The sequence below is a fragment of the Stegostoma tigrinum genome, chromosome 10 (assembly GCF_030684315.1).
Source record: "Stegostoma tigrinum isolate sSteTig4 chromosome 10, sSteTig4.hap1, whole genome shotgun sequence".
NCBI lineage: Eukaryota > Metazoa > Chordata > Chondrichthyes > Orectolobiformes > Stegostomatidae > Stegostoma > Stegostoma tigrinum.
Genome location: NC_081363.1, coordinates 3,117,248 through 3,133,019, shown reverse-complemented (window position 1 = coordinate 3,133,019; position 15,772 = coordinate 3,117,248). Strand labels below are relative to the sequence as shown.

Sequence of the window (15,772 nt, the reverse complement as noted above, 5' to 3'; positions counted from 1 at the left end):
CAGTGGGTGTATTGTACCGTGGGTATATTGGGGTACAGTGGGTGTATCGGGGTACAGTGGGGTATATTGGGGTACAGTGGGTGTATCGGGGTACAGTGGGGTGTATTGGGGTACAGTGGGGTGTATCGGGGTACAGTGGAGTGTATGGGGTACAGTGGGGTGTATCGGGGTACAGTGGGTGTATCGGGGTACAGTGGGGTGTATCGAGGTACAGTGGGGTGCATCCGGGTACAGTGGGGTGTATCGGGGTACAGTGGGGTGTACCGGGGTACAGTGGGGTGCACCGGGGTACAGTGGGTGTATCGGGGTACAGTGGGGTGTATGGGGTACAGTGGGGTGCACCGGGGTACAGTGGGGTGTATCGGGGTACAGTGGGTGTAAAGGGATACATAGGGTGTATCGGGGTACAGTGGGTGTATTGGGGTACAGTGGGTGTATCGGGGTACAGAGGGTGTAAAGGGATACAGAGGGTGTATCGGGGTACAGTGGGGTGTATTGAGGTACAGTGGGGTGTATCGGAGTACAGTGGTGTGTATCGGGGTACAGTGGGGTGTATGGGGTACGTTGCGGTGTATCGGGGTACAGTGGGTGTATCAGGGTACAGAGGGTGTAAAGGGATACAGTGGATGTATCGGGGTACAGTGGGGTGTATCGGAGTACAGTGGGGTGTATGGGGTACAGTGGGGTGTATCGGGGTACAGTGGGGTGTATGGGGTACAGTGGGGTGTATCGGGGTACAGTGGGTGTATCGAGGTGCAGTGGGGTGTATCGGGGTACAGTGGGGTGTATGGGGTACAGTGTGGTGTACCGGGGTACAGTGGGGTGTATCGGGGTACAGAGGGTGTAAAGGGATACAGAGGGTGTATCGGGGTACAGTGGGGTGTATCGGGGTACAGTGGGGTGTATGGGGTACAGTGGGGTGTATCGGGGTACAGTGGGTGTATCGAGGTGCAGTGGGGTGTATCGGGGTACAGTGGGGTGTATGGGGTACAGTGGGGTGTACCGGGGTACAGTGGGGTGTATCGGGGTACAGAGGGTGTAAAGGGGTACAGAGGGTGTATCGGGGTACAGTGGGGTGTATCGGGGTACAGTGGGGTGTATGGGGTACAGTGGGGTGTATCGGGGTACAGTGGATGTATCGGGGTACAGTGGGTTGATCGGGGTACAGTGGGTGTAAAGGGATACAGAGGGTGTATCGGGGTACAGTGGGTGTATCAGGGTACAGAGGGTGTAAAGGGATACAGAGGGTGTATCGGGGTACAGTGGGGTGTATCGCGGTACAGTGGGGTGTATCGGAGTACAGTGGGGTGTATCGGGGTACAGTGGGTGTATCGGGGTACAGTGGGGTGTATCGAGGTACAGTGGGGTGTATCGGAGTACAGTGGGGTGTATCGAGGTACAGTGGGTGTATCGGGGTACAGTGGGGTGTATCGGGGTACAGTGGGGTGTATCGAGGTACAGTGGGGTGTATCGGGGTACAGTGGGCTGTATCAGGGTACAGTGGGTGTATCGGGGTACAGAGGGGTGTATCAGGGTACAGTGGGTGTATAGGGGTACAGGGGGGTGTAGTGGGGTACAGTGGGGTGTATCGGAGTACAGTGGGCTGTATCGGGGTACAGTGGGTGTATCGGGGTACAGAGGGGTGTATCAGGGTACAGCGAGGTGTAGTGGGGTACAGAGGGGTGTATCGGAGTACAGTGGGCTGTATCGGGGTACAGTGGGTGTATCGGGGTACAGAGGGGTGTATCAGGGTACAGTGGGTGTATCGGGGTACAGTGGGGTGTATCGGGGTTTGCAGTGGGTGTATCGGGGTACAGTGGGGTGTATCGGTGTACAGTGGGGTGTATCGGGGTACAGAGGGGCGTATCGGGGTACAGAGGGGTGTGTCAGGGTACAGCGAGGTGTAGTGGGGTACAGTGGGGTGTATCGGGGTAGAGTGGGGTGTATCAGGGTACAGCGAGGTGTAGTGGGGTACAGTGGGTGTATCGGGGTACAGTGGGGTGCACCGGGGTACAGTGGGTGTATCGGGGTACAGTGGGGTGTATGGGGTACAGTGGGGTGCACCGGGGTACAGTGGGGTGTATCGGGGTACAGTGGGTGTAAAGGGATACAGAGGGTGTATCGGGGTACAGTGGGTGTATTGGGGTACAGTGGGTGTATCGGGGTACAGAGGGTGTAAAGGGATACAGAGGGTGTATCGGGGTACAGTGGGGTGTATTGAGGTACAGTGGGGTGTATCGGAGTACAGTGGTGTGTATCGGGGTACAGTGGGGTGTATGGGGTACAGTGGGTATATCGGGGTACAGTGGAGTGTATGGGGTACAGTGGGGTGTATCGGGGTACAGTGGGTGTATCGAGGTGCAGTGGGGTGTATCGGGGTACAGTGGGGTGTATGGGGTACAGTGGGGTGTACCGGGGTACAGTGGGGTGTATCGGGGTACAGAGGGTGTAAAGGGATACAGAGGGTGTATCGGGGTACAGTGGGGTGTATCGGGGTACAGTGGGGTGTATGGGGTACAGTGGGGTGTATCGGGGTACAGTGGATGTATCGGGGTACAGTGGGTGTATCGGGGTACAGTGGGTGTAAAGGGATACAGAGGGTGTATCGGGGTACAGTGGGTGTATCAGGGTACAGAGGGTGTAAAGGGATACAGAGGGTGTATCGGGGTACAGTGGGGTGTATCGAGGTACAGTGGGGTGTATCGGAGTACAGTGGGGTGTATCGAGGTACAGTGGGTGTATCGGGGTACAGTGGGGTGTATCGGGGTACAGTGGGGTGTATCGAGGTACAGTGGGGTGTATCGGGGTACAGTGGGCTGTATCAGGGTACAGTGGGTGTATCGGGGTACAGAGGGGTGTATCAGGGTACAGTGGGTGTATCGGGGTACAGTGGGGTGTAGTGGGGTACAGTGGGGTGTATCGGAGTACAGTGGGCTGTATCGGGGTACAGTGGGTGTATCGGGGTACAGAGGGGTGTATCAGGGTACAGCGAGGTGTAGTGGGGTACAGAGGGGTGTATCGGAATACATTGGGCTGTATCGGGGTACAGTGGGTGTATCGGGGTACAGAGGGGTGTATCAGGGTACAGTGGGTGTATCGGGGTACAGTGGGGTGTATCGGGGTTTGCAGTGGGTGTATCGGGGTACAGTGGGGTGTATCGGTGTACAGTGGGGTGTATCGGGGTACAGAGGGGCGTATCGGGGTACAGAGGGGTGTGTCAGGGTACAGCGAGGTGTAGTGGGGTACAGTGGGGTGTATCGGGGTAGAGTGGGGTGTATCAGGGTACAGCGAGGTGTAGTGGGGTACAGTGGGTGTATCGGGGTACAGTGGGGTGTATCAGGGTACAGCGAGGTGTAGTGGGGTACAGAGGGGTGTATCGGGGTACAAAGGGGTGTATGGGGTACAGTGCGGTGTATCGGGGTACAGAGCGGTGTATGGGATACAGTGGGGTGTATCGGGGTACAGTGGGGTGTAGTAGGGTACAGTAAGAGTGTAGGATACAGTGGGGTGTATTGGGGTACAGCGGGGTGTAGTGGGGTACAGTAAGAGTGTAGGATACAGTGGGGTGTAGTGGGGTACAGTGGGGTGTATCGGGGTACAGTGGGGTGTAGTGGGGTACAGCGGGGCGTAGTGGGGTACAGTGGGGTGTATGGGGTACAGCGGGGTGTAGTGGGGTACAGAGGGGTGTATGGGGTACAGAGGGGTGTATGGGATACAGTGGGGTGTATGGGGTACAGTGGGTATATCGGGGTACAGTGGAGTGTATGGGGTACAGTGGGGTGTATCGGGGTACAGTGGGTGTATCGGGGTACAGAGGGGTGTATCGGGGTACAGAGGGGTGTAGTGGGGTACAGTGGGGTGTATCGGGGTACAGTGGGTGTATCGGGGTACAGAGGGGTGTATCGGGGTACAGTGGGGTATAGTGGGGTACAGTGGGGTGTAGTGGGGTACAGTAAGTGTAGTGGGGTACAGCGAGGTGTATCGGGGTACAGTGGGGTGTATCGGGGTACAGTGGGTGTATCGGGGTACAGTGGGGTGTATCGGGGTACAGGAAGAGTGTAGGATACAGTGTTCGGGTGTTGTCTCTATAGTTGACCAATGAGGTTTTGCCTGAGGATGGTTGTAGATGGATGCTTCCCGAATGAAGATTATAGGGACAGCCTCGGGACCATGGTAGCAGTCTGACGAAGATGGTGATGGAGAGGGAAGGTTTCTCTGCTGTGTGTGTGGCGGGGGGAGCAGTGTAGCCCGGAGACTGTCTCACCATCGCTGCGTGTTCTAGCATAGCCAGCTGCTGGTCAATGTCTTGTTGCAGGGTAGATATTCCTTTCTGCAGCTCACTGAGTCGCTTCATCATCTGCTCCATGTCGTAAAGCACAGACAGCTCCTTCAGTCTGAGCTCAGCATCTTGCAGACCATGCTGCTTCTGTCTGCCAGTCTCTGCCAGCACCTTTTGTATAGAAGTAAAAACTCAAAGTAAGGAACAGGAGGAACAGATTCAGAGATAGTGGGAACTGCAGACGCTGGAGAATCCGAGATAACAAAGTGTGGAGCTGGATGAACACAGCAGGCCAAGCAGCATCAGAGGAGCAAGAAAGCTGACGTTTCAGGCCTAGACCCTTCATCAGAAAGCCTCTGATGAAGGGTCTAGGCCCGAAACATCAGCTTTTGTGCTCCTGAGATGCTGCTTGGCCTGCTGTGTTCATCCAGCTCCACACTTTGTTATCTGTTGTGTAACTTCTGACTTTGCTGTTCAATAAGATCATGGCCGATCTGATTTTAACCTGAACTCTACATTCCTGCATACTTCCTGATAATCCTTCATCTCCTTGGCCATCAGGAATCTCTCTGCCTCTGCTTAAAACATATTTAAAGATTCCGTACCCAATGCCCCTGAAAAAGGGAATTCCAAAGACTCACATCTCTCTGAGAGAGGGTTTGAAATGGGCGCCCCCTTATTTTTCCCCACTCACATAACCGACCTGGATTGCGATGCAGTTCACCTCTCTTTGTGGTATCAGCAAATTCAGCTCGTAGACCTTTAGTGCCTTCAACTAAATCATTTCTATAAATGTCCCAGCACCGAGGCCTGCGGCACACCACCTGTGACTTACAGCCACGAAGTGTGGAGGGCAATGGGGAAACGGCAGATAGTGAGGCTCAATGGTCAGCTCTTACAAAGAGCAGGCTCCATATTCTACCGGAGCAGTATGTGAGTCTGAGCCTCAATGCCAATGGGGCATCAACCAGGAAGACTGACTCCTGGCGAAATGTGCCGTTTGGAAGGATGCTCACCTGGAAAGCTAGGAGCAGTTTACTGACTGTCTTGGCCGATGTGTAGTCCGTTTTGTTGGAGAACAGAGACACGGCACTGTCATTCCACACCAGTGTCGAGTCAGTGATCTGTTTGTATTCCTCCAGGCAGTCAGGAATCTGTTGGAAAATACACACATATCCTTCAACAGGGAGATGCTGGTGTACTGTTCATTCACAGGATGGAGCAGAAAGGCTGTGGAATTAGACCGGTGCCGATGGAGCCACCAAGAATTATGTCCGGCACAGGGTTCCACACACAGTAATGCATCCACCACACTGATCCCATCAAACCCCCACTCTCTACAAGGCACAAGTCAGGAGTGCGATGGAATACTCCCCACTTGCCTGGATGAGTGCAGCCCCAACAACACTCAAGAAGCTCAACACCTTCCAGAACAAAGCAGCCGCTTGATTGGCACCACATCCACAAGCATCCCACTCCCCCCACCACCGACGCTCAGTAGCAGCAGTGTGTACCATCTACAAGATACACTGCAGAAACTCACCAAAGACCCTCAGGCAGCACCTTCCAAAACCACAGCCACTTCCATCTAGAAGGACAAGGGCAGCAGAGACATGGGAACACCACCCCCTGCAAGTTCCCCTCCAGGCCACTCACCATCCTGACTTGGAAATATATCGCCGTTCCTTTAGGGTTGCTGGGTCAAATTTCCTCTCTCATGGAACTGTGGGTCAAGCTACAGCAGGAGGCCTGCAGTGGTTCAAGAAGGCAGCTCACCTTCTCAAGGGGCAACGAAGGACAGGCAAGAAATGCTGGGCCCAGGCAGAGACACCCATGTCCCATGAAGGAATGAAAAAAACACCCTGGGCAGGGGCAGGTTAGATGAGTTAAAGAGAGAACAGGAGGAAAAAGCGGCCATGAACCGTGCTGTGGGCCGTGCCGAGGGGCTGTCACCTTGTTGAGGAGGGCAGTTGTGTGCTCTGCTCTGTGTGATACAAGCTGGTGTAGCTGCAGTGGTTCCAGCAGGTTTTCCATCAGCCGCTGAGCCGCCCCGGGATCCTGCTGTGCCAGCTCCTGCACCTCGGCTTCGAGCTTCGATAGAACCGAGTGCGACTCATCTATCGCGCACCACACCTTCTGCAAGAAAGGAAAACAGGTATTGAATCCAGGACCCAAACAGCAATGTGCCAACATCGTCCATCAAACACTGTAATAACATGGCAACCTCAGCGCAGTCCTCGTGTGAAACTTTCTGCAGCTTGACTTCCTAAAAATATCAAGTTAGTCAGAGGCAGAAACACATGCAGAACAGCACTGCACTGAGAACATATCATTAATTCCTGGAAATGCATCAACTTCAAAATAAAAAGAGAACAAAGTGACCTGGCATCATGGAATAGAACACTGCTGCCCTCTGCTGTCAGGTGAGGTGATCTACCCTTGGATTGAAAGGACCTTCAGGCGGGGAGGGGGACCCTGTACCCCAGTGAGAGTCAGCACCTTCAGGAGGGGAGGGGGACCCTGTGTCCCAGTGAGAATCAGCACATTCAGGAGGGGAGGGGGACCCTGTACCCCAGAGAGAGTCAGCACCTTCAGGAGGGGAGGGGAACCCCGTACCCCAGTGAGAGTCAGCACCTTCAGGAGGGGAGGGGAACCCCGTACCCCAGTGAGAGTCAACACCTTCAGGAGGGGAGGGGGCCCCTGTACCCCAGTGAGAGTCAGCACCTTCAGGAGGGGAGGGGGACCCTGTATCCCAGTGAGAGTCAGCACCTTCAGGAGGGGAGGGGGACCCCGTACCCCAGTGAGAGTCAGCACCTTCAGGAGGGGAGGGGGACCCTGTATCCCAGTGAGAGTCAGCACCTTCAGGAGGGGAGGGGGACCCCGTACCCCAGTGAGAGTCAACACCTTCAGGAGGGGAGGGGGCCCCTGTACCCCAGTGAGAGTCAGCACCTTCAGGAGGGGAGGGGGCCCCTGTACCCCAGTGAGAGTCAGCACCTTCAGGAGGGGAGGGGGACCCTGTATCCCAGTGAGAGTCAGCACCTTCAGGAGGGGAGGGGGACCCCGTACCCCAGTGAGAGTCAACACCTTCAGGAGGGGAGGGGGCCCCTGTACCCCAGTGAGAGTCAGCACCTTCAGGAGGGGAGGGGGACCCTGTATCCCAGTGAGAGTCAGCACCTTCAGGAGGGGAGGGGGACCCCGTACCCCAGTGAGAGTCAACACCTTCAGGAGGGGAGGGGGCCCCTGTACCCCAGTAAAAGTCAGCACCTTCAGGAGGGGAGGGGGCCCTGTACCCCAGTGAGAGTCAGCACCTCCAGGTGGAGAGGGTGACCCTGTATCCCAGTGAGAGTCAGCACCTTCAGGAGGGGAGGGGGGCCCTGTACCCCAGTGAGAGTCAGCACCTTCAGGAGGGGAGGGGGACCCTGTACCCCAGTGAGAGTCAGCACCTTCAGGAGGGGAGGGAGGCCCTGTACCCCAGTGAGAGTCAGCACCTTCAGGAGTGGAGGGGGACCCTGTATCCCAGAGAAAGTCAGCACCTTCAGGAGGGGAGGGGGACCCTGTACCGCAGTGAGAGTCAGCACCTTCAGGAGGGGAGGGGGACCCTGTACCCCAGTGAGAGTCAGCACCTTCAGGAGGGGAGGGGGACCCTGTACCCCAGTGAGAGTCGGCACCTCCAGGAGGGGAGGGGGGCCCTGTATCCCAGTGAGAGTCAGCACCTTCAGGAGGGGAGGGGACCCTGTACCCCAGTGAGAGTCAGCACCTTCAGGAGGGGAGGGGGCCCTGTACCCCAGTGAGAGTCAGCACCTTCAGGAGGGGAGGGGGGCCCTGTACCCCAGTGAGAGTCAGCACCTTCAGGAGGGGAGGGGGACCCTGTACCCCAGTGAGAGTCAGCACCTTCAGAAGTGGAGGGGGACCCTGTATCCCAGAGAAAGTCAGCACCTTCAGGAGGGGAGGGGTCCCTGTACCGCAGTGAGAGTCAGCACCTTCAGGAGGGGAGGGGGACCCTGTACCCCAGTGAGAATCAGCACCTTCAGGAGGGGAGGGGGCCTATGACTGAGTCAGTCCCCGTAGTGTCCAGGGGGGAGGGGGGGGAATGGGTGTGGTATTGTGATTGCAGGGGGTTGGATTTGGAGGGTTTACCTTTTGTAGACTCCTTGCCTCAGTATGTGTTTTGGAGCACTGCTGCAGCATCTTCTCTACACTGTGAAGTCCAGCCGTTACAGATACAATCCTGTGGCTCAGATCCTGGCTCGCGCTGACCTGGGGACCCAGTGCCTGCAGCTGAGATGAAAATCCAGAAAGCTTTTTGAGCTGAGTGGTGTTTTTTGCCACACTCCATTGGTTCGGAAAACACTCCCTAACAATTGATATTCTATAGTTTCAGAATGGGTCAGTATCATTTTGTTTTGTCATTACCAAGTCAGAGTTTGTCAGCCATCATAAACTTCCAAATATTTGTAACTTGTGAAAGAGTACAAATTAAGGAATGGCCGCTGGCTGTACTTTACTGGATGGGGGCAGCCCCAAGAATGCTCAGGAAGCTTGACGCCATCCAGGACAAAGCAGCCGCTTGATTGGCACCACATCCGCAAACATCCCACTCCCTCCACCACCGACACTCAGTCGCAGCAGTGTGTACCATCTACAAGATGCACTGCAGAAACTCACCAAAGATCCTCAGACAGCACCTTCCAAACCCACGGCCACTTCCAAACAGAAGGACAAGGGCAGCAGATACATGGGAACACCGCCCCCTGCAACTTCCCCTCCCAGCCAGTCACTATCCTGACGTGGAAAATATATCACCGTTCCTTCACTGTCACTGGGTCAAAATCCTGGAATTCCCTTCCTAATGGCATTGTGAGTCAACCCATGGCAGGAGGGCTGCAGCGGCTCAAGCAGGCAGCTCACCCCCACCTTGGAAATTGTGAGATTTTAGGGAATAAATGCTGACCCAGACAGATGACAAGGGTTTAAATTCTCAACAAGCGCATTCGTCAGCCGATTCCGGCAAATGTACAACAGCAGGGAAACAGCTTTTATTTCATTCCTGCCTTTGGTTGGGATCTTGCTGTACATAGAGTGTGTGCAACATTTTCCCTCTCAAAACAGTGATGACATTTCAGCAAGTATCTCACTGAGATGGAAGATCTTTGGGATGGTGAAATGGTGTAAGCTGCTGGAGAATTTAAACGGTCACCTTGGCTTCAACATCTGTCAGTGCCGCACTGGTCCCCTGGACATGAGCCACAATCCCTGACGGAACGTCCCGCTCCGAGTATCTGTTCCTCAGCTGGCTGCTAAGCTCTGCCATTGCCTGGCGCCGTGCATTCGCTGCTGCTCGCAGCTGCTGTGAGCAACACAGGAGAATGAATACACATCCCCACCCACCCCTCCGCCAGGGGCTTTTCACACAAACCAGGGAAGCACCAGAGAGTCACAGTCCCAAAACCCTGGAGGTTATAGGGGGCTAGCTGGGAATGGGGAGTCAAAAACACAACCAGGTCAACCAAGGACCATCAGGAATGACGAAGCAGGCTCAAGGGGCCGAATGGCCTTTCTCCGCTCCTAATTCACACATTTGCACGTGACAGTACCAGCTGCCCATTCACTACATCTTCCCCCGTGTTTCTCCATAGTTCTGGTAGTTTGTACTTCCCAACTACTTATAGAATCCTGGCAGTGCGGAATCAGGCCATTTGGCCCATCGAGTCCACACTGACCCTCCAAAGAGCATCCCACCCAGATCCACTCCCCCCTGGCTAACCCTGCATTTCCCATGGCCAGTTCCTGACCCTAGCCTGCACATCTTCGGACTGTGGGAGGAAACCGGAGCACCCAGAGGAAACCCACACAGACACGGGGAGAATGTGCAAACTCCGCACAGACGGTTACCCGAGGCTGGCATCGAACCCGGGGTGCTGTGAGGCTGCAGTGCTAACCACGGAGCTTCCTAACTTGCTTTTCACAAGCTGCTGTTTAAGGTGCTTTATTTGCAAGGACACCGAGAGGTAACATCGGCAAAACATCACTTTTCTGAACAACGTGTTGGAATGGGACTTGGGCACATGTGTTTCTTCTTTATTCATTAAGAGGATGAGGGCATCTCTGGCCAGGCAACATTTATTGCCCATCCCTAATTACCCAGAGAGCAGTTAAGAGTCAACCACATTGCTGTGGGTCTGGAGTCACATGTAAGCCAGACCAGGTAAGGATGGCAGTTTCCTTCCTTAAAGGAAATTAGTGAAGCAGGTGGGTTTTTCCCAACAATTGACTATGGATTCATGGTCATCATTAGATTCACAATTCCAGATATTTTACTAAATTCAAATTCCACCATGTGCTGCGGCAGGATTGGAACGTGGGTCTCCAGAATAGTACCCATGTCCCAGCAATAATACCACCAGGCCATCAACTCCCCTTTTTGTGTGTTTGAAAGTAGCAGAACATTAGACTGTTTAGCGAAGCATGTGGGGGTGTGGGCTTCTGAGACACAGACATCAAACACAAGAGCTTAAGGGAAATGCCAAGGCTTTGTGAAACCCTGGATATAAACCACAACCAGATCTTGTGCCCAGCTCTGGGTGCCATGCTTTCAGAAGAATGCTCACATATAAAGATTCTGGAAGAGATTCACAAAAATGCATATGGGGGCAAAGGATTTAGTGACGGGATTACTTAAGAGATGCTGAGGTTCTTTATCCTGTAGCAACAGAAATAGAAAAGCATAGGAGATAGGAGCAGGATAGGCCATTCAGCCCATTGAGACCACTCTGCCGTTCAATGTGATCATGCTGATACCCAAGTCAGTCTCCTGTTCCCACTTTCTTCCTTCCATCCTGTTAGCCCTAAGAACTACATCTGACTCCTTCTTGAATCCCACAGGCTCTCCACTCTCTGGGTGAAGGCATTTCTTCTCATCTCAATCCTAAATGGCCTATCCTGTACTCTCAGACTGTGACCCTGGGCCGGATGGGATTTATCCTAGAATCCTCTGGGAAGCCAGGGAGGAGTTGCCGAGCCTTTGGCATTGATCTTTAACTCATCATTGTCTACAGGAATAGTGCCAGATGACTGGAGGATAGCAAATGTGGTTCCCCTGTTCAAGAAGGGGAGTAGAGATAACCCTGGTAATTATAGACCAGTGAGCCTTACCTCAGTTGTTGGTAAAGTGTTGGAAAAGATTATAAGGGTTAGGATTTATAATCATCTAGAAAAGAATAAAATGATTAGGGATTGTCAGCACGGTTTTGTGAAGGGAAAGTCGTGCCTCACAAACCTTATTGAGTTCTTTGAGAGGGTGACCAAACAGGTGGATGAGAGTAAACCGGTTGATGTGGTGTATATGGATTTCAGCAAGGCGTTCGATAAGGTTACCCACGATAGGCTATTGTACAAAATGCGGAGGAATGGAATTGTGGGAGATACAGCAGTTTGGATCGGAAGTTGGCTTGTTGAAAGAAGACAGAGAGTGGTAGTTGATGGGAAATGTTCATCCTGGAGACCAGTTACTAGTGGTGTACCGCAAGGGTCGGTGTTGGGTCCACTGCTGTTTATCATTTTTATAAATGACCTGGATAAGGGCATAGAACGATAGGTTAGTAAATTTGCAGATGACACTAAAGTCGGTGGAGTTGTGGATAGTGACGAAGGATGCTGTAGGTTGCAGAGAGACATAGATAAGCTGCAGAGCTGGGCTGAGAGGTGGCAAATGGAGTTTAATGCAGGCAAGGGTGAGGTGATGCACTTTGGTAGGAGTAAGCGGAAGGCAAAGTACAGGGCTAATGGTAAGATTCTTAGTAGTGTAGATGAGCAGAGAGATCTCGGTGTCCATGTACACAGATCCTTGAAAGTTGCCACCCAGGTTGACAGGGCTGTTAAGAAGGCGTACAGTGTTTTAGCTTTTATTAATAGAGGGATTGAGTTCCTGAACCAAGAGGTTATGGTGAAGCTGTACAAAACTCTGGTGTGGCCGCACTTGGAGTATTGTGTACAGTTCTGTCACTGCATTATAAGAAGGATGTGGAAGCTTTGGAAAGGGTGCAGAGGAGATTTACTAGCATGTTGCCTGGTATGGAGGGAAGGCCTTACGAGGAAAGGCTGAGGGACTTGAGGCTGTTTTCATTAGGGAGAAGAAGGTTGAGAGGTGCCTTAATTGAAACATATAAAATAATCAGAGGGTTAGATAGGGTGGATAGGGAGAGCCTTTTTCCTAGGATGGTGACGGCGAGCACGAGGGGGCATAGCTTTAAATTGAGGGGTGGAAGATATAGGACAGATGTCAGAGGTAGTTTCTTTACTCAGAGAGTAGTAAGGGAATGGAACACTTTGCCTGCAACGGTAGTAGATTCGCCAACTTTAGGTACATTTAAGTCATCATTGGATAAGCATATGGACGTACATGGAATAGTGTAGGTTAGATGGGCTTGAGATCGGTAATGACAGGTCGGCACAACATCAAGGGCCGATGGGCCTGTACTGTGCTGTAATGTTCTATTTTTCTATGTTTCTATGTTAACACTGTTAGCATTTATAGGTTTCCATGAGATTCCCTTCTAAATGCCAGTGGATAACTGATCCAGTCCCTGAAGCATCACAGTCTAGAAGGACAAGGGCAGCAGATACATTGGAACACCACCCCCTGCGAGTTCCCAGAGCGCTGAAGTCACCTGACAAAGGAGCAGTGCTCTGAAAGCTTGTGAGCCTGTTGGACTATAACCTGTGCTGTCCATCCCAGTCCAACACCAGCACCTCCACATCACAGAGGGAAATGGGGTCAAGGTTCTGGGCAACAGATGTGGGGGATGGGAAGAAGAACTTTCATACACAGCATGTGGTAACGACCAGCTCTCGAAGCCCAGGAGGTTGGGCTGGGGGCAACACTGCATGATTTCAAAAGGAAAGTGATTAGGTACCAGAGGGAAATAATTCTGCAGAAATTACAGGGCTAGTGCAGGAGAACTGGTTGGACTGCTACATGGCGAGCTAGCAGGGACTCAGCGACCTGAGTGGCCTCTTTCACTGCAGTAAGTGACTCTATGAAACCTCACCCAGTGCCCTTTTAGGGAACACATTCCGAATCAGAACAACTGACTCCGTAATAAATAAAAACTCTCATCTCCAGCTCAGGACAGACCTTTCGCCTATTTTCTTAAATCTCCTGTAACGGACTGCCTGCCAATGGAAACACAGTCTCTCCTTGTTTACTCGATTACTTTCTCTTTTGATGTACTGAATGGAAAAGCAGCTTCAGTTTCTGGTCTTTTTATTTGAAAGCTAAAGGCAACAAGGCAAAGAGAGCGAAAGGAGTTTGATTGATATGCATAGCTTGTGGCTTTCACCTGCACAGTGTATTCAACTGTCTGATTCTGGAAGGCACAGGACTCCAACTCACAATCCACTTCATCTCGATTGCACAAAAACAACATAGTTAGCTTCTGTCCCAAATTCACAGAATGAAAGGCAATGATGATCTTACTCTGAAAGGCCTGCTGCAAAAGACTGCTGATCTGCACAGCATTGCAACAGCAGGCTAGCTGTGTGGGACAGGGATCTGTCATTATTCTGCAGCTTCAGTAAATAAACCCTACCAAAGCTCTCAATTAGACTCCAGCCTGGAACCCACTCTCAAGCATCTGCTATTCACAGAACTACAGAACAGTTGCAGCACGAAAGAGGCCATTCTGCCCATCATGTTTGTGCCGGATCATTGAAGGAACAAAGCTGAGTGCTACTCCCTGCCTTCTCCCTCTAGCCCTGCACATTCTTCCTTTTCAGGTAACAATCCAATTCCCTCACGAGTGCCTCGATTGAACCTACATCTATGACAGTGCCAGGCAGAGCATTCCAAACTCAAACCACTCACTGGCCAAGGAGGTTCCTCCTCGCTGTTTCTTTCATTTGAAAGCTGAAACCTGCTTCTGAACCTCTGCACCAGTGGGAACACTTTCTCCCTCATTACTCTATCCAGACCTGTCGTAATTTTGAATATCTCTGTCAGATCTCATCTCAACCTTTTCCTTTCAAACAATCTCAGCGTCTCCAATCTATCCATATCACCAAAGTTCCTCATCTCTGGAACCATTTGTGTGAATCTTTACTGCATCCTCTTTAATGCTTTCCTTTAAATTGTAACTTGCAGAACTGAACACTATATTATGCTGAAACATACAGCTCATGATTTATACATATTATACAAACATTACCTTACTTTTGTACATGACACACCTACTAAAAATCTCAGCACACAGTCTGCTTTACTAACCATTATCTTAACCTGTCACTTCCAATGATCTGTAGATCTCTGCTCCTGCTCCCTCTTTGGTACTGTACCCTTCTGCTTATATAGTCTCTCCATGTTCCCTCTACCAAAAGAAGCCCTTCAGCATTTTCTGCATTAAATTTCATCTGTCAACCCACTCCACCAGCCTGTCTGTATTCTTCAGAACTTCAATATTATCCTCCTCATCGTTCACAAGGCTTTAATGTACAAAGTTCAAATTGGGACCTGTACCCCAAGGTCTGGGTCATTTGTCTCTAAACCTACCTCTAGCCTCAAACACACCCATTAGCCAGTCCCCTCTGTTTCCTGGCAATCGTATCTGTATTGTTATTGACATCACTAATATTCATATTCAAATTCTATGAGCTCTAACTCTGTTTTTGTGTCTACTGTGTGACATCTTATCAAATGCCACCCAAGTACCTGTTATTCCACACAGCTAAACAGTCTTAATCTCTTGATTAGATTCCAATTTGTAACTCTGGCCTGGTGTCTGTTATTCTGTACATAAACCACGCGGAACCCCTCGATTAGATTCCAGTCTGTAACTCCCTCCCAGGGTATCTGTTATTCTGTATATAAACCACCCAGAACCCCTTGATTAGATTCCAGTCTGTAACTCCCTCCCGAGGTATCTGTTATTCTGAAAAAAACCACCCCGAACCCCTCGATTAGATTCCAATCTGTAACTCCCTCCCCCAGGGGGTATCTGTTATTCTGTATATAAACCAGCCAGAACCCTTAGATTCAATTCCAGTCTGTAACTCCCTCCTGGGGGCTATCTGTTATTTTGTATATAAACCACCCGAACCCCTCGATTAGATTCCAGTCTGTAACTCCCTCCCCGGGGGACATCTGTTATTCTGTATATAAACCCCCCGCCCCGAACCCCCTCGATCAGATTCCAGTCTGTAATTCCCTCCCGGGGTATCTGTTATTCTGTATATAAACCACCCCGAACCCCTTGATCAGATTCTAGTCTGTAACTCCCTCCTGGAGGTGATGGCCCAGTGGTATTGTTGCTGGACTGTTAATCCAGAGATCCAGGCAGTGTTCTGGGGGCAGATGGTGGAGTTGGGATTTAATAAAATAAATATCTGGAATTAAGAAGCTAATGCTGACCGTGAATCCATCGTCAATTGTCGGGAAAACCCACCTGGTTCACGAATGTCCTTTAGGGAAGGAAACTGCCATCCTTACCTGGTCTGGCCTAC

General features: G+C 51.7%; 1 protein-coding gene across 1 annotated transcript in view; it reads right to left on the bottom strand.

The window, feature by feature from the left end:
* LOC125455504 (nesprin-2) overlaps positions 1 to 15,772 on the bottom strand; it is a 367,488-nt gene that overhangs the window by 224,605 nt on the left and 127,111 nt on the right. Inside the window, exons 37-41 of the mRNA XM_059648913.1 lie at positions 9,477 to 9,626; positions 8,417 to 8,557; positions 6,233 to 6,415; positions 5,296 to 5,433; positions 4,265 to 4,450 (exon numbers count right to left, since the gene is read on the bottom strand). Coding sequence (XP_059504896.1) covers positions 4,265 to 4,450; positions 5,296 to 5,433; positions 6,233 to 6,415; positions 8,417 to 8,557; positions 9,477 to 9,626 — 798 coding nt within the window. The remainder of the gene's footprint in view (positions 1 to 4,264; positions 4,451 to 5,295; positions 5,434 to 6,232; positions 6,416 to 8,416; positions 8,558 to 9,476; positions 9,627 to 15,772) is intronic.